The sequence below is a fragment of the Podarcis vaucheri genome, assembly GCF_965113315.1.
Source record: "Podarcis vaucheri genome assembly, chromosome: 9".
Taxonomy (NCBI): Eukaryota; Metazoa; Chordata; class Lepidosauria; order Squamata; family Lacertidae; genus Podarcis; species Podarcis vaucheri.
This window is the reverse complement of record NC_138767.1, coordinates 51,925,383-51,951,468: the sequence shown is the minus strand read 5'-3', so window position 1 is coordinate 51,951,468 and position 26,086 is coordinate 51,925,383. Positions and strand designations below refer to the sequence as shown.

The window sequence follows — 26,086 nt, the reverse complement described above, 5'->3', positions numbered from 1 at the left end:
TCTTGGGAGGGAATTCCACAATATGGAAGCGACAATGGAAAAAGCTCTCTCTTGCGTCACCACCAACCATGGGTCCTATGTTGATGGGATCAAGAGAAGATGCTCACCTGAGGATCTTGGCATCTGCGTAAGCTTTTATAGGGAGATACAGTCTTTCAGAAGGCCTGGGCCCAAACCACATAGGGCTTTGTAGGTCATAACCAGCACTTTCAATTGTGGTCGGAAATGGACGAGTAGCCTGCAAAGTTGTTTTAACAAAAGAGTAAAATTCTCCCTGTAACCTGCTCCACTCAATAATCTGGTTGCAGCATTCTGAGCCAGCTAAAGTTTCTGAACACTTTCCTTTGGATTCCAGGGGTGGGGTGGGGTCCAAACACTTTACGTAGAATTATATAAAAAATTACTTTGTTATGTATTTTGTATACAGGTACAGATTCATTTTTTTAAAATTGGTACACACCATTTCCAGAGCCTGTGTAGACTTTTCTAGTCTTGTAACAACAGACATTATTTTTATCTGGCTTTGGCTGAATGCATAGTCTGCAAAATTGAGGCACAGCAAAATTTTATGCTGTATTTCTTACAGGGTGAAAAAGAAACAATTGTTTTACCTTCAATTCATAAGAGACAATTGGATAATATTGTGACTGTAAGTATTTTAACAATAATGCACTTTTCATTATGTGTGGTGGAGTTCTAGCCCTGCTTACTTGAAAGTAAATTACACTGTGGCCAGTGCGGTTTACTCCCTAATCAAGTTTCTTTAGGAATCACAACCTAAATTTCTATCACTGTTGATTAGCATGTAACTTGATGCTCCTCCAGACAACCTATTTATTCAGCATTCATCCAGACTTGCTTGCACAAAGCATATGTGGTCGTTAAACTTTTCCCAATCTAATTAAGCATTCCTCTTGATTTGTTTATGTGGGGGTAGTTATGAGCATTCTTCCTGATTTCTTTTGTAGGATCTTTACACATATTTCCATTTATCCTTCGTACACCGCACATTTTTAAATACATTTCCTCATCATTTTCCATACTGCAAAATATCTGGGTTTCTTTTTAAGTGGATTTGTTGTGCTAGGGCAACAGAGCATTTAAATCCACTTTAATTGTACAAACCTAACATCCAGTATACGACTGAACCCTTCCCACAATAAAGTGTCAGTCTGAAGACACCATCAGTTAGCTAGTGGAATATTAAGAATAGCTGGGTAATCAAATAAAGTACATACGGTACTGCTTTAATTTAATTTAATTATTTAATTTGTAATTTTTTTTATTTTGTATTTTTGTATTTTTATGTTGGGAACTGCCCTGAGATCTTTGGATGAAGTGTTGTATAGAAATGTAATAAATTAATGAAATGAAAGGGATTATACCAAACCTGCCACATGCATTTATTTTTCTTTTTAGCCTTCCGGTAATTTGCATAGCCGAGGACACTCTAAAAGCCTCCAAGAATTGTTCTTCTCCCCACAGATGTCACATTCACAGAAATATGTGTGCAAAGATATTTGCTCAAAATGGACTGGGGTGAGTTGCTGTTCTGGGTTGATGGTGAGGTTAATGAGGTGCTGTGTATTCCCAAAGCATGAATGGTTTAATAACCTAAGTACAGTAATAGCTTAATCCTAGGAAATGCAAAAAAAAAAAAAGCCTTGTTGTCATACACTGATACAAACATATGTTTAAAGGAAGTTGAAATCAAAGGAGAACCAATAACTTTCCTGCTTTTTAAATAGAAGTACTATTAATTATTAGGAATTCTGGTTTCAGCATGAGCATCATTAATCCCAGGGAAGCTATGAAACACTGTTAGAAAATAGATTTCTTCCCATTTATGTGAACAGAACCGTCACTATAGTTCAGTCGCTAGAGCATGAGACTCTTAATGGGTTTGAGCCCAATGTAGGACAAAAAGATTCCTGCATAGCAGGGGCTTGGACTAGCAGACCCTCCAAGTGTCCCAATTTCCCAGGGACACCCCTGATTTAGAGAAGCCATCCCGGTTTCTGATTTGATCCTGGAATGTCCCATTTTTCCTAGGATGTCCCTGTTTTCATTGGAGAAATGTTGGAGGGTATGGAGTTATCAAACCCCCAAGCCGTCTGAAGGCAAACTTGTACAGTGGTACCTCGGGTTACATACGCTTCAGGTTACAGATAACCCAGAAATAGTGCTTCAGGTTAAGAACTTTGCTTCAGGATAAGAACAGAAATCGTGCTCCAGTGGTGCAGTGGCAGCAGGAGGCCCCATTAGCTAAAGTGGTGCTTCAGGTTAAGAACAGTTTCAGGTTAAGAACGGACCTCTGGAATGAATTAAGTACTTAAGAAATGCATGCTCAACCCTTAACGTCTGTGATACTACAAGTAAAATTTCACATGATGTATATATTCATCAGCAATGTTCTCGTGTGGACCCTTGGGGCATTAAAAAGAAACTTTTGTAGGGTCAAAACATTCTTGAAAGATTCACAAATTTTGGCCCATTTACATCTCTCTGGCCACATCTGTACTGCACATTTAAAGCAGTATCATACCTCTTCAAGCAGCCATGTCTTTCCCAAAAGGATTCTAGGAAGTGTAGTTTGTTAAGGGTACTGAGAGTTTTAGGAAACCCCAACTCCTTACAGAGTTACAATTCCCCAAGTACCTTGGGAATTGGCATTGACTGTTAAACTACACTAGAAATTAGCTCTGTAAGGGGAAGAGCGGTCATTAAAAGTAATACCTCACCATCAGTAAATCCCCCCATTTACCATTTTTATATTATATTATTAAATTACTTCTAGAAACAAAAATGTCATTGGCATGTACCGTATATGAAAATAACTGAAGAAACAGACATGCAAGTGAGGAAACACTTAAAGGTAGGTAATTACTTGCCTTTAAATTTTTTGAAAGGGGTGGAAAACAAAATGTCCCTAACATTTGCTTTGTTTGTCACTAGCACTGCACGTCTTTCCATTTTGCTAAAAGCCTGAGACACACATCAGAGGATAAAAGTCAATCACACCTGAGAAACCCAGAGATGTTTATTCTAAGGGTAAGACACAAATCACCAGATGATGATAATTATACGGATAAGGATTTTGTTATTTATATGCTGCCCATCTGACTGGGTTGCCCCAGTCTGTCTGATCTGCTCCCAACAAAATATTAAAAACACAATAAAACTTCCCTGAACAGGGCCACTGTTTAGGCATCTTCCAAAAGTCAAATAGTTGTTTGACATCTGATGGGAGGGCGTTCTTGTGCGGTGTCAGGAGATGCTGCGGGGACCGGCACAGCCTGGTGTGAGGTTGTGCTGGCCTGTGCAGCATCCCCAACACTGCGTAGGTTGTTGCAGCCTTCCACTAGGATGTTTTTATCATTATATTATTCTGCAGTGCCAGGTGATTCCACTAACAGATATTGTATTGGTCTCTCCTCTCCCTATGCATTGCTGTCCATGTATGATCAAGATCCTTGCAGAGGACAATGTTGTTGGACTACAACTCTCACCATCCATGGTCATTATTCATGCTGGCTGGGGCGGATGGGAGCTGGAGTCAAACATCTGAAGGGCTTCATGTCTGCCAACCCTGGTGTAATGTGAAGCATTTCAAATTTAGGTAGTTTAAAAATCAACAAAGCATGATTTAAGCCTCCTTTTCCAATCTTGCATCTCTTATATGTACTACTACTGCAGAAGTCAACGGGCATTTTGTGTGTATATGAGATAAAGAGAAATGCATGCTCAACAGTATATATGCAATTAAAATGGCAGTTTATAAAGGCTATCTAATTAATTGTGGGCTTGTTCATTTATTTGTTTTTAGCCGGAGGCAAACATAAATCAGATGAAATGCCACTATTCAAGTTTTAGTGTTTGTTCAAATGAGTCACCGGATGGGGATAAAACTACTGAATTGATTGAAAAAGTTGTAGTTTCTAGACACAAAGAAACAGAAACCCAGAAATCAATGTATACAAACAAATGGCTTCTCCAAAGGCAAACAAGTGAAGAAATCCACCATTCAGAAAACACCAAGACAACTGATGAAAATAAAATTAACAGAAGGATAATGGATTTATCGAGAAGTGTGTTTTCGGGTTCTCTAATGTTGTCAGATGTAAATAGTTCAGAAGATAAAGCAGACAGAGCTGCTGTCTGTGGATCCTCATCATCCAGTCTACCTCACCTGAAAACCCAGAATGAAAAAGTAAAAACCTTTAGTGCTCATTTGCTTCAAGACCAGGGAATAAGTAATGAAATCAGATGCTATCCATGCAAGTCTTCAGATGGCGATACAAACAGAGCTGCCATTAGAGGACAAATCAATTCTCCGTGTTTATCCAAAAGGAAAATCTTCATGATCTATATCTGTGGAGGCTATCAAGGTACAACCAAGAGCACCAGAATTTTGTGTTAAAAATCTTAAGACTAACAGATTTATTGTGGTATAAGCTGGTGTTTTGGGGTGGATAGGTAAATTGTCACTTTCCTCACCTACTATCTCCTCAGTGTTTTCATTCCTTTTCCAGCCATGCCGCTATTTCTGGAGTGCTCTTGAACTATTATTTTTATTGTTTGTTTGTTTCACCCCTCAGATTTGCACAAAACCAGAAAACAACACAAGCAAATCATATTATAGAAAATGTAGTTTGCTTGTGCAGTTTTCTGCTTTTTTGCAAATGTAAGTGATCAAAAAATAAAAAAATACACCAGATATTGCATAGCAAGTTAATTTGAAAAGTGTGTGCTGAGAATTTACAATTGCCTGTGAAATAAATTACGCTCCTAAAAGTCATGATAACTAGTGGTGCTAGAGTCCAGAACCCAGTCCCCTTTCCATTCAAATAAGCACCTTATTTTTACATTGCAGTGAGCCTATAAATCATATACTGAAAGTCTGCCACTTGCTTCTATATCTCCACGGGCTATAAAAATGTTGCTTTTAATCAACAAATTGATTTAGGTAATATGCTTGCTTTATTATCTTAATCAGATTCAGAAGTAGAACGAAATGCATTAATGGAAAAGTCCTTTCCTTGGCTGTACAAATACTGTAAAGAGAGAGGCTACGACTTCCGAATGGTGGACCTGAGGTGGGGGATAAAAGATGGCATCACTAACAATCACAACATGGCTTCCCTCCATATGAAGACATTAAGGAAATGCCAGCAGTTGGGATTCCAAACCTTTGTTGTAAGTTCAGATGGAATTTGCGATAAGTTAAGCACACAGAGGGTTTTTTAAATGCCATTTTAGGGCCTGGTTTTTCCATTTCGTAAGTCATTGGATGGAAGAAAGAGGGGAGTCCATATCAAAACAAAAATGGATATATCTGGACAGGGACGTATAAGGGGTATGTGGGGTGCAGTTCACCCCGGGTGTCATCCCTGAGGGGGTGACAAAATGGCACACCTTGGGGGGTGGCACTTATCACAGGGCCCGGCCTGCAGCGCACCCAAGCCACGCGTCTCTTCTGGGAGTGATGCGGTGGCTCAGGGCCCCGTGCTGCTCGAAACGGCAGTGTGGGGCTTGCGTCTGCCAGGCGGACTCCGTGGATAGTTTGCCCCGCCCCCACCGCTCCGGTTGCCAGAGCAGCTAGCTACGCCTCTTTATCTGGATCACCCCTAGTAGCAGTCAGTTCATTAGGCTACTGTTCTGCTGCCTCAGTTCATTAGGTTATTCTTATGCACTACAGTCATACCTTGGGTTGAAGTAGCTTTGGGATGAATATTTTCGGGTTGCGCTCCACGGTGACCCGGAAGTAACAGAGTGCGTTACTTCCGGGTTTCGCCGCTCGCGCATTGCACAGACGCTCGCTTCAGGATGCGAACGGGGCTCCGGAACGGATCCCATTCACATCCAGAGGTACCACTGTATACAGCACATTTGAAGCATGCTTTTACCCTCAGAGAATTCTGGGCACTCTCATTTTTTGGGTATTCTAACTCTGTAAGGGATAAGAGATGTGCTTTGAATGTGTATGCAGCCTCAGTATGGAATGCCACTGGTTTCACAAAACATTAAATGCAAAAAGGCTTTATTGGTTCCACTGTAAGCCAATTTTCTCTTCTTTGGTTTTCTGTTTCAGGTTTTTATTGGGCAAAAGCATGACGACCCCTCTCTCCCAGCAGTAATAGCCAAGGAAGATTTAGAGGCAATCAAAGCCACAATTGAACAAATGAAACTGAGTACCAAAAAGTCAAAGCATAGTTTGGCTAGTGGTTTGAGGGAAGAAACTCTAATAGATAAAAAGAATGAAATCCAAGGTGATAGTGATCAATATGCCCTGAGCCCCAGTGTCTCAACAGAAGAACCTGAAGCTGGGACAAACAGCAAGAAGGAATATGAAATGATTAATTCAAATGGGCAGGAGTTTTCTAATGCTTCTCTCCTCACCCAAAAGACTGTAGCTGAATATGAGAGAGAATTTCAACTTCTGGATTGCTGGTACAGGTTGGATGAAAACTACATCCCTGCGGTTTACAGACTTCAACCTATTTGGTTAGTTATTGTCATTATTGTTGTTATTATTAAATTACAGAAGCTTGGCAAAAACGCACAGGTGTTGGGACAACCGGTGTGTACTTTTCTTGGCATTTGGTGTCCATTTTGCTCTGTTTGTAAACAAATTCCCTTTCCAGTACTGCGACAGAGGTTTGCATGCCATTTACTTCAATTGGCTATTGCCGGCCAGCAAAAGATTAAAATGAGATTAAAATGAACCAAAACAGTTCCTCATGCAAATATGTATTCTCGTCACTTTCTTCCATGAATATTACATTCAGAGACAGTCGTTCTATGCCAGAAATATCTGCTGTTTCATCTGCTAAAAGCCAGTGCTTGAATCATAGGAGGGAATCATGGAGGGACAGAGGCATCTTTTCTTAATTGTGCTGGCTACTGCTCCCCCAGGGCTTTTTCTCAGCCAGAACTTGCTGGAACTCAGTTCCTGCACCTCTTAGGTGGGTGCCATTGCCATTATAAGAGAACAAAGGAGGTGCTCGTGGTAAGTTCCAACACCTCTTTTTCTAGAAAAATCACATTGTTTTCCCCCATTTGTTTTTGGAAGCTTATGGAGACCATAATATATGGCTAAAATGAGGTGAAATTAGGCTTTGGATTGTGTGTTTATTTGCGGATTCTCCTAACTCTCTTCCCATAAAATGGAGACACTGTCTTGTGCTATGAATCACTATGCTGTGTGTATCATGGGCATCTGTGTATCGTTGATCTGTTGACTTGTGCTCCCATCTTCCTTTCAACCATCCAAAACTCACTTGTGAATGGAACATGCCTGTGGGGTTACTCTTCAGCATTTCACGGAGCTGGCAGATTGTACATTTTGAAGATGTACATTTGTACATCCAGTGCAAGGGCAATTGTACATTTCTTTGTTTTTAGCCTGTTTCTCACGGTTCATGCATTTCATGTTGTCTGCACAGCACAGTGTACCAAGATATCCTCAGCAATGATCTTGCTCGCAGGCAACAAGCGAAGAACAAATGGATGGCGTCTTTTCAGAAACTACATAAAATATTTCAAGAATATGCTGCAGTTGCTCTTGGACATGAAGCTGCCACCACACTGCTCAGAACAGGTGAGGAGGGCATCCAATATATGACCAGGATGGTGTTTTGCTTTATTATATGGGTGGTGGCTTATTTGAGTAGTTTAAATAGAATTATTTCTGTTTTGCAAGTTTTGCAACAAGAAGTGGATCAAGGATTCCAGGTCCAGGGAAAGTGTGAGGATCACTGTCACTGCTTCAAAAGAGACATCACAGATCTGCAGTCCATTCTGTCAAGTCCCCATGCACCAAAATATATTGACGTTCACCCACTAAGACCAGTGATCAACAAAACAACGTATGAAGCACATCAGAACTTTGTGAAAAGCATTCACTCTAGGGTAGGTTGCTCAGAACATCATTGGTAGTTGTCAGCCACATAGGGCCTGGGCTACCTATAGAAGCATCTCAATGGATATTCTGGTTGAAAATATCTCAAGATGCCCTGATGACATATCATGGGATATGAGATTTGTACCACATCATCCTCGTTAACAAGGGTGGAAAGTCCTTTCCAGTGCAAGGGCTATATTCCCTTCTAGGGACATAGGCCAGTGGTGGGTGGCACCAGGGCGACAGATGTAAATTTTACCTTTGTACAGTAGGCAAATTTCTACATACATCTCTCTCTATACTCCATCCAGACATACAAGAGGAATCACCAGAGTGCAAAGGCACATTCCAGCCAGGCAAAACACTTGGGGGTGGGGGGTGCAGTAGAACCAGTGAGTGTGGCCTGGGGAAATTTCTTAGGGCCAGATCAATAGGCCTGGAGGGCTGTATTTGGCCCCCGAGCCTGAGATTACCCACCCTGCTCTACAACATAGCAAAGGGAATCCTGGGGTATCTATTTTGAACTGTGCAGTGCAGTTGCTTTGGGCAAAATGTATTGAACACCACTTAAGAAATATTTTTTTCTTAAGCTGTCCACAATATCCATGAGGAAATGAAGAAAACATTTCCCACTCTGTCTACCACTGCATTCTACATAATGATCTGCAAGTGTATACTCTTGTCTGCTTTCAGTAAACCAATTCAGACCTTTTTCAGAAACCATTTCTAAGTACTATTATATACATTTTCACCACCTCACCCTGCCCCCCACCAGACACTTTTGGCCTTGATTTTAATTTATTTTAATCCTGTTATCTGAATTTGTAATCTTTCTCAGTTATCCCACAATATGCACTTTTTAAAGCTTTGTTCCTCTTCCTATCTTTATTGCCACCTCTGCTTGTCATTAGTCACTGTCTTTCTTAAGCCATGCTCTAGACCTGAAAATGATGGAAGCAAAGTAGAGCCTTTAATGAACAGGTAAAACCTGACAAAATAAATATCATTGCTTCATCTTCTATATATAAACCTACACTCTAACCCCAAACACACTAGAAGGAATCGAATAGGAAGCACCATTTTCATTTATTTGCATTTCTCAGCTTGAGCTTCAAACTATGTGTCAGGGAACTGACATCGGAGGAAAGGGAAGTGGTAGGGCTCCCAGAGACTGGGAGAGAGTCAACAGCCAAAGCAGGAACCAGCAGGGGGAGCGCGGGGTCTCTGGAGGAGGATCTCAGTAATGCTGAGAGAGACGCAGCAGCCCAGGCAGGAAGCAGCAGGGGAGAGAAAGGGGTGAGAGACACTTCGAGCGAAAATAGCGGGGAGGTGTCAGAAGCAACTGCAGGGAGACCTATGCTTCGTCGGAAGCTGTCACGTCGTGAGTCCAGGAGACGCGTTTCCGTTAAGGAACTTCTTTGCTGGAAGCGCTTCCGCAGACAGCCACTGTCGGACTCTACAAGTGACTAGAGCAGACATGTCTGAGGAGCTCTGTCACACACAGAGGTTTGTGGGGTCGCACAAACTCTGAAGGGGCACTATTTTAAGCACAAGCAGCTAATCATCCCCTGATAGCAGTCCGACAGTCTCTGTACGCTGCCTGTGCAGGAGAAGGCATCATGAGCGACCCAGCAGGAGCCGGAGCCGCAGGGGGTGGAGCTGGTCCAAGCTTGGAAGACAGATACCGAGCATTGGAGGTCCAACTTGCGCTGCAGACGGCGAGGCTCGAGGAGAGGAGGGCTCAAGATGCAGACAAGAAGGGGAGAACCACTCAGTTCCCCAGAAAGGTACCAGGATTAGTGCAGAAGTTTGGGGGGGACCCCAAGGATTACCATGCCTTTAGGACTGAAATGCAATATGCCCTGAATGTGCAGTTTGATGAGTTCCCTGATGAGGAATCCCGAGTTGCTTTCGTAATTGGGCATCTTGAGAAGGGGGCGCGAGATTGGGTTCGACCCCTGATGGCAACGCACAACGATATCCTGAAGGACACTATGAAATTCTTTCGTGCAATGGATATCATGTTCTCCAGCGATATTGAGGAGGGGGTAGTGCGCAGACAGCTAATGGCTTGCAAGCAGGGAAGCAGATCTGTCCGTGAGTACTGGACTGAATTTACCATGCTGATTCACAGATTGGGGTGGGATTTATCGGCAGCACCCATTCAGATGCTATTTGAAGAAGGTCTTTCTTCAGCTGTGAAAGACGAGCTGGCCAGGAGCCCCAGGGCGGTGTCTATGGATCAGCTGACCAAATCTGCGCTGACCATTGGAGCGCGCCAGGAGGCAAGAGCCTTGGAGAGGCGGGAAGGGAGAGGGGAACGTTGGAAGGAGTTACGCATTCCAGACATTCCTGAGCCAGCTTTCCCGCCGGCAGAGCCGATGGAAATCGGAACAGCCCGCGCGCGCGCAGTTTCAAAGCCCAGTGAGGGGGCGAAGAAGGAGGGAAAGGGACCCCGGAAATGCTATCTCTGCCAACAGCCAGGCCACTTTGCCAGAGTCTGCCCCCAGAGGAAGGAATGGCAAGGGATGGTGGGAACTGTTGAGGGGGAAGAGCAGGGAGAAACGGAGCAGGTAAAAGCCAACGCCTGGTTGCCAGCAGGGCACTGCAGCCAGGCCAAAGAGCAGTGAAAGTGCCCCTTCCCCAAGTGCCAGTGCCAGAAGCTCCTCGACCTGCTCTAGTGATTGAAGTGTCGCTAGAGTTGCAAAATGGACACCCCCTAAAAATAAAGGCGCTGTTGGACTCAGGCAGCTCCTGCAATTTCATGAGCAAGGAGTTTGCTGCTGAACACCAGATACAGACTATCCCCTTAAGCAACCCCCTGCAGGTGACCACGATCGATGGCAGAGAACTGTTGGGAGGAGGCGTCAGCTTGCAGACCATCCCAATGATAATGAGGGTGGCAAGGCACACAGAACTGATAGCGTTTAATGTGGCCACCTTGGGAGGCGCTCCCATTATTTTGGGAATGAGCTGGCTAGCCCTACATGATCCGCTGGTGGGCTGGCATCAAAGAGTGGTTTCCTTCGGTTCCGCACATTGCTTAGAACACTGCAGGGGGGAAAAGGGGTCAGCAGGGGCCCAAGCCACCCTAGCAGGGACGGAAGTGATGGAGAAGGGGAAGGTGCCATCACAGTATGCTGATCTCAGCGACGTGTTCAGCGAGAAGGAAGCTGACCAACTACCCCCGCATAGGCCCTTTGATTGCCAGATCAATTTACTCCCTGGAGCACAGCTTCCTGTAGGCAGGTTGTATGCCATGTCAGACAGGGAGATGCAGGAGTTGCGAGCGTTCATTGACAAGAACCTGAAGAGAGGCTTCATCAGAGAGTCCAAGGCAGCGGGGGGTAGCCCAGTGTTTTTTGTGGATAAAAAGAACACGGACAAGCCGAGGCTGGTATGTGACTTTCGGGCCCTAAATGCAGTGACAGAGCCGGTGGCTTTTCCTATGCCCAGGATTGATGATATTTTGACCAGGGTGCGAAAAGGAAAGATTTTTACAAAGCTGGACCTAAGGGGGGCGTACAACCTGATACGTATAAGGAAAGGGGATGAATGGAAGACCACCATGTTCACCCCTTTGGGGGCATTTGAATATCTCGTTATGCCTTTTGGATTACAAGCAGGCTCCGCGTGTTTTCAAGCCTTTATGAACCATGTACTGGGGCCTTTGCTCTACAAGAATTGCGTGGCCTTCTTAGATGACGTGTTGGTGTATTCGGAGAATGAGGAGCAACATGTGAGAGACGTCAGAGAAGTGTTGAGCAGGCTGCAAGCCAACAGACTGTGGGTGAAACTGGAGAAGTGTCAGTTTCATACCAAGGAGGTGGAATTCCTGGGGTACCGCTTGTCAGACAAGGGGTTGGCCATGGACCCCGGCAAGGTTCAAGCGGTGCTGGAATGGAAAACACCCAAGACTAAGAAGGATGTGCAGAGGTTCCTAGGGTTTGGAAACTTTTATCGTAAGTTCATCCGAAACTTCGCTCACCTGACGGCGCCCATCACGGACTGTCTCAGCAGCAAAAAGAAGTTTGTTTGGACGGGGGAGGCGGAGCGAGCGTTTGAGGAACTGAAAAAGGCCTTCGCCTCTGACGAACAACTTCTACATGTGGATTTACAAAAAAAGCTGAGGGTCGAAACAGACGCTTCTGACAGAGCCATAGGGGCGGTGCTTCTTCTGCAGCCGGGGAAGGAGGGGTCCGAGTGGCGACCGTGTGCCTTCTTTTCGCGAAAGCTGAACAAATCTGAGAGAAACTACACGGTGTACGACCGGGAACTTCTTGCGATTTATGAGGCCTTCCGGAGATGGAGGCACCTACTAATTGGTGCACAACAGAAGGTGCAAGTGCGCACGGACCATAAGAATCTAGAGTATTGGAGAACTGCGCGAGTGCTCAACCAACGGCAGTTGAGATGGGCCCAGGAGTTCTCCAAATTTAACTTTGAGATCTGTTACGTACCAGGCCCGGAGAACGTTAGGGCGGACGCTCTCTCACGCAAACCTGAATATTTGGAGGGAGAGGGTGCACCCGAAGAGACCCATGTCATTCCCGAGGATCGCTGGGTGTGTGGGGGGGCATTGGTGGGGCTAAGGGAACTGATAGAGGGAACGGTGCAGGATGAATATGCCCAGGACAAATTCAGGGGTCTCAGGAGGGAGGGAGACAAACCCGGGGGTTTTGAGGAGAGAAACGGGGCGTTGTACTACAAGGGAGCGTTATACGTACCTGAAGGAGAATTGAGGGAAAAGGTACTCAAGCAACTGCACGATAGCCCCACAGCAGGGCATTTTGGGCAACACAAAACCATGTGGCTGGTTACCAGGGAATTCTGGTGGCCCAAGGTCAGGGAAGATGTGCGGGAGTATGTGAGAGGGTGTGACCGATGTCAACGAGCCAAGGGGGAGAGGCGGGCACCGGCAGGTTTATTAGAACCACTACCCACGCCGGAAAGACCATGGGAGGCAGTGGCAATAGATTTTATGACTGATCTGCCCAGGTCCAAAGGGAAGACAGCCATTATGGTTGTGGTAGACCTGTTAACCAAGATGGCCCACTTTATAGCCTGCTCACATGCGGTCACAGCAGAAGAAACCGCTAAATTGTTTGTGGAAAATGTGTTTAGATTGCATGGTGCCCCCTTGAGGGTGGTTTCGGACCGAGGGAAACAATTTACTTCCAGGTTCTGGAGGAAGCTCATGAGCTTATTGCATGTAGAGGTGAATTTTTCCACTGCCCGCCATCCAGAAACCAACGGGCAGGCGGAAAGAGCTAATGGTGTCCTCCAGCAATATTTGAGGTGTTATGTGAATGACAGAGAGAATGATTGGGTGGAGAAGCTGGCGTTGGCAGAATTTGCCTATAACAATGCGGAGAACGTGTCCACGGGAATGAGCCCTTTTTTGGCCAATCACGGGTGTCATCCCCGAGCCTTCCCAGGGGGGGAAGGGGAGAACTGGAGCGTTCCAGCCGCAGAACAGTTCGTTGAAGAAATGGAAGCGATCCATCGCCAGCTCCAACTTAATTTAAACAGGGCGAAGGAGGAATATAAGAGGCAGGCAGACAAAACCAGAAGGGAAGGGGAAAGCATTAGGGTGGGGGACCAGGTGTGGCTGTCCACCCAAGGGTTACCATTTAAAGGAGGTTGTAAGAAGTTAAGACCCAAAAGACTGGGCCCATTTGAAGTCACGCAACAGGTCAACCCAGTGGCTTTCAGACTCCGGTTACCTAACCACATGAAGTTGCACCCAGTGTTCCACAGATCATTGCTGTCACCGTATATAGGGGACAGAGAGGGGAGGGTCAATAGGGGACCAGCTATGGAGGAAAAAGAACACAGCTACCATGTAGCGGAGATTCTCGATTCCAGGTGGAGGGGAGAGCAAGTAGAGTATTTGGTAATGTGGGAAGGGGAGCCGGAGTCGGAAAACACCTGGGTCAGGGCAGAGGATGTAGATGACGAGGTTTTGATTGAAACTTTTCATCAGAGATTCCCTCGGAAACCCCAGCCAGTGGCGAGGTTCCGGAGGGAATACTTCGCCACCACCGACGAAGAAGAAGAGTTGGAGGGGTTCGCCGATTCCGAGGTGGAGGAGGATTCAGCGAGTCGGAACGAAGACCGATGGAGGGAAATGTTCGAGACGTCGGAAGATGAAGAGGATTCTTTTAGGGGTTTCAGCTCCTCACCGCCCAGAGGAGAGAGTAGGGGCGGGGGAGAGGGGGGCCCTGGAGGGGAGGTGGATGTCAGGGAACTGACATCGGAGGAAAGGGAAGTGGTAGGGCTCCCAGAGACTGGGAGAGAGTCAACAGCCAAAGCAGGAACCAGCAGGGGGAGCGCGGGGTCTCTGGAGGAGGATCTCAGTAATGCTGAGAGAGACGCAGCAGCCCAGGCAGGAAGCAGCAGGGGAGAGAAAGGGGTGAGAGACACTTCGAGCGAAAATAGCGGGGAGGTGTCAGAAGCAACTGCAGGGAGACCTATGCTTCGTCGGAAGCTGTCACGTCGTGAGTCCAGGAGACGCGTTTCCGTTAAGGAACTTCTTTGCTGGAAGCGCTTCCGCAGACAGCCACTGTCGGACTCTACAAGTGACTAGAGCAGACATGTCTGAGGAGCTCTGTCACACACAGAGGTTTGTGGGGTCGCACAAACTCTGAAGGGGCACTATTTTAAGCACAAGCAGCTAATCATCCCCTGATACTATGCTATTGACACAGTGGCGTAGCGTGGGGGTGCAGGGGGGGGCCGTCCGCACCGGGCGCAACATCTGGGGGGGCGCTCGCACTCGCAGCTCTCTGCGCCCTGCTAAAATCCACGGGTTAGGGGGCGCAAATTACTTGCCTTGCCCCGGGTGCTGACAACCCACGCTACGCCACTGTATTGACAGAAATGGCTTACTATTTTCAAAGGAAAGGTCTTCATTGATTCCTTTCCCAGCATGTCTCTGTGCCATCTCAGACCAGAATGTGGCACTGTTACAACATAATAAAGCTTGAAAGAAACATCTTCATTTGCAAGGCTGAAATAAACTATAGTCAATGAAACATTTGCATTATTATTTTGCATACAATTTATCCTTAAAAAAATAGTGTCAGCTAAGCTAGATCTGTGGTACTCAAAATCTCATACTGCATTCTAAACACTGGATGGCCATGTTCCTAATGAAACGGTACTGTTTAAATGAAACTTATTCCTATAAAATACGCCCGGGGACATAACCTAGCATACCCTGCAACATTTCTCCTATGAAAATAGGGACGTCCCATTCCATAATGATAATTTTACTATTTATACCCCACGCATCTTACTGGGTTGCCCCAGCCACTCTAGGCAGCTTCCAACATATATAAAAACATAATAAAACATGAAACCTTAAAAAAAACACACCATAGAGGATTCCTTTCAGACGGCTCGGGGGGTCAGATAATTCCATCCCCTCCACCATATCTCCAATGAAAATGGGAACATCCTAAGGAAATGTGGGACATTCTGGGATCAAATCAGAAACCAAGACAGCTTCTCTAAATCAGGGACTTCCCTGGAAAATAGGGACATTTGGAGGGTCTGAGCTATAAGTATGAAGAACTTACACTACAAAAAGATTAAGCAGGTTTAAGTTGATCTTAAAGGTAAAGGTAAAGGGACCCCTGACCATTAGGTCCAGTCATGGCCAACTCTGGGGTTGCGGCGCTCATCTCGCTTTATTGGCCGAGGGAGCCGGCGTACAGCTTCCAGGTCATGTGGCCAGTATGACTAAGCCGCTTCTGGTGAACCAGAGCAGCGCATGGAAACTCCGTTTACCTTCCCGCCAGTGTGGTACCTATTAATCTACTTGCACTTTGACGTGCTTTCGAACTGCTAGGTTGGCAGGAGCAGGGACCGAGCAACAGGAGCTCACCCTGTTGCGGGGATTCGAACTGCCAACCTTCTGATCAGCAAGTCCTAGGCTCTGTGGTTTAACCCACAGCGCCACCCACAAGTTGATCTTACTCTGGCACAAAGACTCAGTTTAACATTCAAAACTTCTCTGATTCAAACAGTTATTCTCTTCAGTATTGTTCAGTCAGCTGTTTCCTTGTTTGGGTGGTGGATGATACCAACATTATAGGCTTGTCTTTACAGCTTCGTCACACGAATATCTACAGAAAGAGCATTAACTGGGGAAGAGATGGCATCAGCCCCACCACCAACAGATCCCATGCTTACTACATTGAGTGCCTTTGCAATGACTTTCAGAAAATTGTCATCAATCATTTCAACAGGTCAGCCACATAACTGCTTCTTTGGTGAAACAGTTCATAATGTATACATGACTTAATAGTAAAGGTTCGTTCCATTATACTTCAATATAGAAGTAATTTTCCCATGGCACCTTAAATAATCAAAGCCTAAAAAATATGACAGTTGAAAATTTCTGATGTATTGTTTGCTCTGTTTCACTTCCTCACGTTAATTACGGAAGTAATTACCACAGGAGGAGGAGATGGACAGTAACTTAGGTGGCTTCAAAGAGGATTTGACAGATTCATGAGGATAGGTCTGCATGGCTATTAGACATTATAGCTAAGAATAGAACTTCATTTTCAGAGATAATATACCTGGGAGGACCTGTAGTTACAGGGGGTAACTCTCTGCATCACACAGTGCTTATAACTTACCAAAATTGTCTGATTGGTCTCTAGCAGAGGCAGGATGTGCCTGATTTAAGAAAGCCAAAACCACAAAAAACCCAGCCCTCTTGTACTTTCACATATTTTGTGGAGCAAATTAAAGAAATATAGTATGGTTTGGCTTCCTGGTCAAAAAAACAGTGCAGACAGACCTTCCCTAAGAATTGCCACCCATGCAGGCACAATGCTAGGAGGGTCAGTGGAAATGGTTAGGGAGCAGGATCCAGTGGTCCAAAGTTTCATTTTAGACTTCAGGTGAAGTCTTTCCAAAATGCCATTTCTAGCAAGTGGGCATAAGGGCTTGAAGATGGTACTCAGTGGCACTTAATACTGTGGTGCCTCGCAAGACGAAATTAATTCGTTCCGCAAGTTTTTTCTTCTTGCGAGTTTTTCGTCTTGCGAAGCACGGTTTCCCATAGGAATGCATTGAAAATCAATCAATGCGTTCCTATGGAGACCGTCTGGGGACAGAGGGGAAGCGCCGCTCTGTCCCCTCTTTTGAAGCAAGGGGCGGAGAGGAGAAGATCGCTTCTCCCCCTTGCCGCCCCTTGGTTCAAAAGGCCTTCCCCTCTGTCCCCGGAGCTTGCGGGGCTGGCAACGGGGAGAAGCGATCTTCTCCGCGCCGCGCCTTGCTTCAAAAGAGGTCCGGGGACAGCGGGAAGCGCAGCGCTTCTCCCCGCCGCCCCTTGCTTCAAAAGAGGTCCGGAGACAGCAGGGAAGACGCATTGCGCTTCCTGCTGTCCCCGGAGCTTGCGGGGCAAGCTTCGTTTTGCGAAGCAAGCCCATAGGGAAATTCGTCTTGCGAAGCAACTCGAAAACGAAAAAACCTTTCGTTTTGCGAGTTTTTCATCTCGCGAGGCGTTCGTCTTGCGGGGCACCACTTTACTGTGTGAAGTGTGTGTGTCTGAATCAGGAGGAGGTAGTTCTTGGTACTGCTGAGAAAATAAAGCTGTTTTAGTCACTTGTGGTGGTGCTGAAAAGCCATACAATTTTTGAATATTGTGATTAATAGCATTAATAAAATGATTCCAATATGAGCACTTATAGATCCCATGCTGTGGGGTCGCTAATAAGGCATCCTCCAGAGCCTGGGGGTTATAAATGCCATCAGTCCAAACTGGTTGCAGCTGATGGGAGTTGTACATCTGGAAGACACCACATTGGCTAACCCTTGCCATGTGGTTGCCAACAATCATATGAGAATGTTGACACCACAAATACATTTTGTGCATTTCTTTACAAGGATAGTCTTTTCCCTTGTTTGTCACTTCTGAATGCTGGAAATTGTGATTAAATAATCACCAGCATTCTCCCGTGTATATCCTCGTATTTGGACATTCATAAAAGGAACTAGGTTTTTCAACATCCTCACGTGGTTGTCAACAACTACATGTGTGGTGACATCTAGCTGGGATATGAATGGAAGAAAATAAATAACACTGTACAAAAGTCACTGTAACCTAGACACAATGTTGAAATGTGGTTTAAAACTTTTCCCCTCCATGTTTTCATTTGACCAGAACAATCCATTTGAAGGAGATTCAAGAAATGCTACCTGTGCGAAGAAAGCAAGTATTTGAAACTCATAATGACGACGAGGTTCTGGAACATATCTGGCACTGTCAGGCCTTGTGAGTTTGGTGGTGTTTGGTTGCTTAATTTACTTTAGCCAGGCTTCATGATGGAGAACAGTGGAAGAGTTGATATGATAGTTGTGATTTAAGAACAATCTTATTAGCAGCCTCTATTGAAGTGAAAATCTGACCTACCCATTCATTTGGGCAGCATTCTAGTCATTCAACAAGAGCATATATGAAGGAAAATTAAATGATACCAATTCCTACTCACACCCACACCCTGCCTCTTACCAGAACATAGACATGTTTGAGAAATAAAAGTTGTACTCTTGTAAATCACTTCTTCTCTGCTACCAACGTGCCACCCAAGTGCTTTCTGGACATTAGATGATACCTAATATAATGTTTTCCAGTGCCCTTGAAGGGCCGGCTCATTAGGCAAGGTGAGACAATCCACTCTGGAGAAGGTGGATTTAAAAGTACCATTAATGGACAGCATATTATCAAATATCCAGTTCTACTATTGAAATTTTACCACCAAAAAGGGCACCATTTGGATTTTCTTCAATCATCATCGTCATCATCAAATAATTTATTTATATGCCATCCATCTGACTAGGTTGCCCCAGCCACTCTAAGCGGCTTCCAGCTAATTAAAACATCAAACAGGCAGCAGAGAGGTCAGGTCTGCATGGGTGCACCTCTTCACCTCTCTTGCTGGTGCATCCCTCTGGCCCTGAACTCAGTCCCATCCTGCCCCATCCCTGTCCAGGTAAGCTGTTGTGGCTTTGATGTCGGTAGGGGTTGCTGAGCCCCACCACATGCATCTCTATCCCAACCAGCATCTCAGAGTCCTGCAAGAGCTTACTGCTCAGCTCTTGTCTTTCTTGAGAAACCTGTTCACCCACTTCCTTATTCATTCACCTGGGACATGTAGGGAAGGAAAAGGCACTGATAACCTAAGGAAGGAGAGAGTTGTCAAACATGTTATCAAGTAACCATACCCTCCTTTGTGGATGGCAGGATGGATCTATCTGGATACTAAATCTAGATTGAAAGTAGCATGTTGTGGAAGAGCATGAATGATTCTAGACTGAGAAAAACTACATTTATTTATTTATTTGCTACAAATGGGTAACCCTAATTCACTTTCTGCCCCTTGCTGGAGGAATAAAATAAGTCATCCTCCAAGCACCTCCTAGGAGTGCTGGACCACTTACTTGTAGCTCTCAGATACGTTGATATAGGATTTTAGGCTGCATACTGAAATAAATATTCTCTTATGACAGTACACACCACACCTTTAAAGCACATCCAAAGCACATTGCCCTGCCCATTCGCACCTGAGAATCATATTAAATGCAGTTTACCCCTCCCAGAGCTACAATTCTCAGCTTCCTCAAGAAACTGCAGTTCCCAGGACTTTTGTGGGCTTTAAATGTGTTTTAATGGTATGGTGTGTGCACAGCATCAGCCAGTACACAGGGGTGACTGAACACAAATAGTGTTTTGTTTTTCCCTCTCAAAACAGGGTTAAATGTCTAATAGGAAGAGAAATGTTTTTGTGCAAACTGAAGAATCGTCTTGCATCCTCGAACAGAAGGCTAGTTGTAATTTGTGGAGAGGCTGGATGCGGGAAAACTGCCGTCATAGCAAAAGCCGCTTCTTTGGCTCCTAGCTGGATATCTGGGTAAGGGCCTCTCGCAGCCTCACACATATTTGGAACATAGATAAAAGTTCTTGAATAAAGATAATAGAGATAAACCCAGTGTTACCCATATCCGGCTCCCAACTGCTGCTTACTAGCTACCATATTTGCTCCCTTTGATTTGTCTTAGCTGGTATCACAGAGTGTTGTGAGTTCTGTGAAATGTAAAATTATTCCATATTGATAACAATATATAAACTAAACTAATACCTTTATATTTGCATATTTTACTCTGAGCCCAACATTCACTGTACACAACGTTAAGTCCACCTTCAACTAGATGATATAGTAATGGCACACGTACATTGATTTAACAGCTAAACACATGTATTAAAAAGAAAACTAATTTAGTTTATTTGCTTTTTCCCAATTTTCATTCAGGAACCTCAGAGTTGTAATTCGATTTATTGGTGTTACTGGTGAAAGCAGAAATATCCGACTGACTCTTTTCAGTCTTTGCTACCAGATAGCTTCTATCTACAAGGTCTCGGTTAATTTATCCAAGGTAATGAATTAAATTTTCCTTCTTTTTAAGGCTCAAAGAAAAAATTATACTGTTGCATTTTTACGGCAGCAGCACAGCACCTACATGCACACACTTTCCCCTCCACATGATTCAGCAAGAAATAAAAGTTAGGAATGGAAAATGACAAAATAGCTCAAGCATAATGCTGACAGTGCTGCTCAGATAATGAAAGGTCAGAACCCAAGAAACACTTTTCAACAAATGACCAGTGCTATTACAGCTGACAGTGCTCATATCAGTTCAACATGGGGAACCAAAGCGGTTCCTGAGGCACATCTCCATCACTGCATCATCAAACACTGTAATGTGTTACATGTCTATAGCCAACTCATGTCAGAGAACATCTCCAAAGTTAAGACAGATTTCCCACAATTTCTATTGCCAACACCTTTTTAATATTCTGCAAGCCATTAGGAATCCCTTGGTATCCATTATTTTTGCTGAGCTGACATTTTATTTCCTCTCTTTACTCAATCATAGTCTTTAATAATAATAATCATTCTTACCTAGGAATGAATAGATTGGTTTATTTCCACGCCATATCAGTTTCTTATGTGTTCATTCGTAAGTCTGTTTTGTCACATTTCCACATCAACCTGTGAATTTTATTAAATGCATGAAAATTCAAATTGTTTCCACACATATGTTTTCAAAAATATACCCTAAAATACACATTTTTATACATAGCTTTTAGCTGAAAACAGTGTTGCAAAAATTTGAAGATGCGCTTGATTTGGATATAGCAGCAAAAATGAATAAGGACTATGAACTTTTGTGGAAACATATCACAGGGCTCTCTGGAACATGTAATTTTGAAGCATCTTTTCCTCTACGAAGAACTTCTGCAACATTTATTGAAGAAAAAGGTTTATCTGGAAAAGGTAGCAACCTTCTGGGATATGTCCGCTAAAGGATAACAATGAATGCAAATTAAGTTGATTACCTGAAAAACGTTGAACGGAATTTTCAGGCATCTCTGTTCCTGTGACCCAACACAGTATCCTTAGCTACTTGGGACTGGCTAAAATGTTTGCTATCTTTCTCAAAAAGGATTTTGAAGGATTGGTGGAAGAGTTTCTCTCTTTACTGGAGTCTGCCACACAAGACAAACCACTTCTAATATGTCTGGATGGCATAGATGAATTATCAGAGGAATATGTCGCAGATTTTCCTTGGATACCTCCTGAATTACCAAAGAATGTGTATTTTATTGTTTCCACGTGCACCGAATCAAGTTTTTCATGCTTCAAAAAACTGGAGGTAAAGTAATACCTTATCCAGTTGTTGTTTTTTTCATTCCACACTTTCTCAAACAGTGGGAAATTCCAGGGCAGTTTGGTAGGGTCAGTACTGGACACTTTCAGCGCAATCCTATCCTTGAAAGAAAGTCCTGTTGGAATCAATGGGTCTAAGTCCCACATAGGTGTGTACAGGATTGCGACCTTAAGGGCCTTGAACCAGTCCACCATGAGCACAAATGTTCATGGATTCCCACATAGGGCTTAGAACTTCGTGACCCACCCCATATCCTTAGGGAAAAGTGAGAGTCGTGCCCTAATCTTGCTTTCCTTGAGGAAGTGGAAGAGGTAAGTTGGCTGGGGATATGAAACTTGTACCCAGACCTCCTATTCCATGTAATAATAGACTAGCATATTGAGTGCTCATGGGCTTAGGCCTCAGAGTGGATCCTGATTCTTTCTAAATGTGGGCATTGCTGTACCCACATTGACCCATTGGATCAAGCCCATGGTGATTTGTGGTATCTGTTTATTTAAAGCTTGAGTAATTTATTTACTGAATTTATATTCTACATTTCCTCTCAAAGGAGCCCAGGGCAAATAGGAAGGTATAGGTAAGAGAGTGTTAGATTTACAACAACATTCACCCCAAAGCAACAGCAGACCCTGAAGAGACTTTAGGTTCTAAAAGCTTTCTTTCTTTGGCCATATACAAACTGTTCTGTTTGGCTTTCTTGGTGTGTATACACTTTTTCCTCTATGGGTTTTTCCACACTGGAGCAAAATGTGGATTCGCACTAGCCTGTCTCTACATTAACAGAGGGGCATCTACATGACATTTCCCCTATGCCAGTGTCATCCTGTACCTTTCCCCCTTTAAATGCAGTGTTTTTTCCCCTATCCTTGGAAAGTCCAAAAAAGACTAGGATCAAAAATCCCTGCATTTAAGGCAGCCATTTCATTCTACATCGATGCCATAATTCCAAGGTCAGTTACGTCTGTGTTTTGTACCCCAGCCCTTTCCCAACATCAGATGTGAGTCAAGAAAGGTAAGACACAGGAGAGTGTCAGATTTTGCTCCAGTGCCTCTCTGATCTGTCTAGTCTAAAAGAGAACATGCCACCTATCTTTTATAGTCAAACTGCCACACAGGTGTTTAGTATTAACCCTGAGTCTTGATTCAAAACTTGAAGATCCAACCTGTGGAATCCTGGCAGAGATTTATAGGTATCGTTATCTGCCCCACAAATCTGGTTATTGGATGAAGAAGTGCTGAAATCCAGTGATATTAAATCCTTTTTCGGTTCTTATATTTTACAGTAAATAGGCTGTCTTGTATTAGGCTGGCAAAGTGACACCAACTCGATTAGCATTGATCAGGCCTGGAGACAATGTGATCAGGGGCAGACTTTGGTCTTTCAAATTTCAGCGGCACCCTGTGCGAGGCCAAAATTTGGTCCTCCCCCATCTTTTGCCTACCGTTCTGCGCATGCACTACATCATAGCTTCAATGCTGCAAGTGCTCTAAATCTGCCTCTGATATGATAACTGAGATATGCTTCTTTCCCTCAGAAAATAACAGCAAAAGAGAATATTTTACAAATACCTCCTTTGACTTTTGGAGAAATAAATGAGATGATCAGCTCCTGGTTAGAAAAGGATTCCCGAAGACTTTCCCAGCAACAGCATGATCGCCTAATGGAAGCATGCACAGCCTGCCCAGTACCACTCTTTGTATACTGTGCCTATAAAGAGTCCTGTTTATGGACATCTTTCACCCCAGAGGCAGAGGTGTGTCTTCCTCAAAATATACCTGAACTGTATTCATGGACACTGAGCAGAATGGAAAAATCCCACGGAGAGCAAGTTGTAAAAAAGATGGCAGCTTATACCACACTTTCAAGAAATGGCATTACTCAGGAAGAGCTACTCCACCTTATGTCAACGGATGATGTGGTTATTAAGGAAGTAGCTAAATTCCAAAAAGTCTCAATTTCAGTATTCCCGCTAGTGCTGTGGTTGAAACTTTTGGATGATTTTGGAGACCACCTGAAAGAGCAAAGAACTGACCACACTTATGTTTTTAATTGGGCTCATACATCTCTGAGACATGTCTGCATGGACAGATATCTCAGAACACAGGATTCCCAGGCATCGCTGCATGCCACCTTTGCAGATTATTACCTGAGTAGAATTCCACATAAACTCATTGAAATGTCTGCATTTCAACCTTTGGCCTGGACTTTGGAAAAAGAGTCCAAGATCAGCTACACCTTTAACATTCGTAAGCTCCTTGGGGCTCCATATCACCTCATCAAATCTAAGAATATTACTGCCTTAAGCAAAGAATGTCTCTTTAATTATGAGTTTCTCTTATACAAAGCCTGGGCTTCATCAGTTATCAGCATTGAAGCGGATCTAAGAGCAGCTATCGATGCAGACAGGTAGGCTTACAGCAGTAGAACACAACTGTGAATGTCTAGGGCTTGTTTTACTTAATCACAAACCCCCATACTTACAGCCTGTCATCAACTAAGCTGGTATGACAGTAGGGCCTGCCCAAGAGATTTGGCTGCCTCAGGTGAAAGACAAAATGGTGCACTCCATTTTTCTATGTGGTGGCCGTTGACTCTTAGGCCTCATCTGCACTATACATTTAGAGCAGTTTGATACCATTTTTAACAGTGGACCCAGCTATACAGCTGCAAATAAAATGCTTTAATGTGTTGTAAAGTACAATATACAAATGTGACACTAGATGGCAACAGTGAGCTATGCCAAATTCAATGTATTTTTCAAAACTTTTTTAAAAAGGGATTATCACAGGTTGTTTTTTTTAAATATGTGTGTAGATTCCACCAGTCACAGCTTATCCCAAAGAATTCTGGTAACTACAAAGAATTCTGAGAACTACAGTTTGTTAAGAGTGCTGAGAGTTGTTAAGAGACCTTTCTTCCCCTCACAAAAGTATAATTTTCAGGATGGTTTACAGCCAGTCCCTCTTCCCATTGAACTGTGGGAACTGTAACTTGGACAGGAAAATAGGGGCCTCCTAACAACTCTCAGCACTTTAAAAACTAGTTCTCAGTATTCTTTAAGTGAAGCCAGGACTGCTTAAAGTGATATGATCCCGCTTTCAATGTGTTGTGCAGATGGGCCTTTCTTTAACGCAGGTAAATTGATCTTCACCCCACCTATGGGCAGCAGGCTAGCAGAAAGGTGGGCACATATTGCTCTATCTTCCAAACCACTTCCATTGTTTATAGCACTGTTCAGCAATCCATTTTGTTTAACCATCAAAGCTACATTCAAATAAAGATTCTAGTTACATGCTAATCAAGTTATTATGAGTTTAGTTTCCATCCTGCCCCTCAGCTGGCCTTTCATTTCTTAACAATAAATAGTTGAGTCCCACAATGTTTCTCTTTGAGAAAAGCACTTCTCTGTAAAACCCCCTCTAGTGTTTTATGGATATTAGAGCAAGGGAACTCTAATGTGATGTGATTCCTGCCCCCTTGCCTCCTCCACAGGACTATACGTGACTTAACTTTATTAAGTGAAGCGCTCAAGTTATCCAAGAAAGTTTTACTACAAGACCCATGTCAGATGGCTTCACAGCTTATAGGCCGCCTTCATCGTATCGTTGCAGCAGATAAACCAGTGGCCCCAGGTACTGAAAATTATGAGATGTAGATTTTTAAGCAAGTATTTTGCGTTTTCTATATTTTTGATATTTTGTTTTGAGCTCCAACCATTATTTGTCACTACTGGGACTTAAGCATCCAAGACAGAGCCCAGAGCCAGCCCAGCCATTTGGCAGAGTGAGGCCACTGCCTTAGGCAGTGGAAACCCCTAAAGTGGTGCCTCTGCAAATGTCCCACCCTCTCTGCCACTGGAGCCAAATTTGCACTAGCATCTTTCGGGGCACATGAGATCTCACCCAAAATCATCGCTGATTCCATGCACTACTTCTCCACAGGACAGGGTGGCAAAACAGGACGTGATGGCCCTGGCAGACCCAAACTATACTTACATGTTTCCCAGAGGATTAGTCTTGACAGGAAGCAGAAAGGTATACTGGAGGCAAATGTAAGAATGTACCGTAATTGAGGGCTTGTAGGCCTTTTTCAGTCTAAGGACTGCATTCCCTTCTGAGGAATGGGGCCAGTGATGGGGCCAGAGGCAAAAGTGGGCAGAACAACAAATGTAAATTTTACCTTTGTAGTCTAATTTCCACACACACACACACATACAGACACACACTCCTCTCTGTACTCCATCCAGGGAGGACTAACTCATTTTCAGAGTTCAAGGACACATTCCAGTAAGGCAAAAAACATTAGAGGTGTGAAACACACACAGTGAGGATTGCGGCCTGAGGAGACTTCTGAGGGTCAGAGAGAAAGAGGCCCCCTATTCCGCCCCTTGGCCTGAGGTTCTCCACCCGTAGGGATGGAAACATGCATTTTAA

At 44.1% G+C, this 26,086-nt stretch overlaps 1 protein-coding gene and 1 long non-coding RNA gene across 5 annotated transcripts in view; one reads left to right on the top strand and one right to left on the bottom strand.

The window, feature by feature from the left end:
- LOC309540740 (uncharacterized protein) overlaps positions 1-26,086 on the top strand; it is a gene marked incomplete at its 5' end in the record, with an annotated part of 45,813 nt that overhangs the window by 2,758 nt on the left and 16,969 nt on the right. For 3 of the 4 annotated variants that reach the window (XM_082237808.1, XM_082237807.1, XM_082237806.1), the window contains 16 exons: positions 587-649; positions 1,420-1,539; positions 2,798-2,875; positions 2,956-3,051; positions 3,827-4,388; positions 4,997-5,196; positions 6,092-6,504; positions 7,446-7,600; positions 7,703-7,911; positions 16,019-16,158; positions 18,087-18,197; positions 19,675-19,833; positions 20,233-20,356; positions 21,428-21,637; positions 23,188-24,059; positions 25,146-25,285. In XM_082237808.1, coding sequence (XP_082093934.1) covers positions 587-649; positions 1,420-1,539; positions 2,798-2,875; positions 2,956-3,051; positions 3,827-4,388; positions 4,997-5,196; positions 6,092-6,504; positions 7,446-7,600; positions 7,703-7,911; positions 16,019-16,158; positions 18,087-18,197; positions 19,675-19,833; positions 20,233-20,356; positions 21,428-21,637; positions 23,188-24,059; positions 25,146-25,285 — 3,652 coding nt within the window. Of the gene's footprint in view, positions 1-22; positions 128-586; positions 650-1,419; positions 1,540-2,797; positions 2,876-2,955; positions 3,052-3,826; positions 4,389-4,996; positions 5,197-6,091; positions 6,505-7,445; positions 7,601-7,702; positions 7,912-16,018; positions 16,159-18,086; positions 18,198-19,674; positions 19,834-20,232; positions 20,357-21,427; positions 21,638-23,187; positions 24,060-25,145; positions 25,286-26,086 lie in introns of those variants that run through there. The other variant, XM_082237805.1, reaches the window with a different exon arrangement.
- LOC309540743 lies at positions 122-25,966 on the bottom strand. Its single transcript, XR_014223443.1, has 3 exons — positions 25,649-25,966; positions 20,884-20,973; positions 122-238 (listed from the first exon to the last, which is right to left on the bottom strand). It is a non-coding gene; the product is annotated as an uncharacterized lncRNA (long non-coding RNA).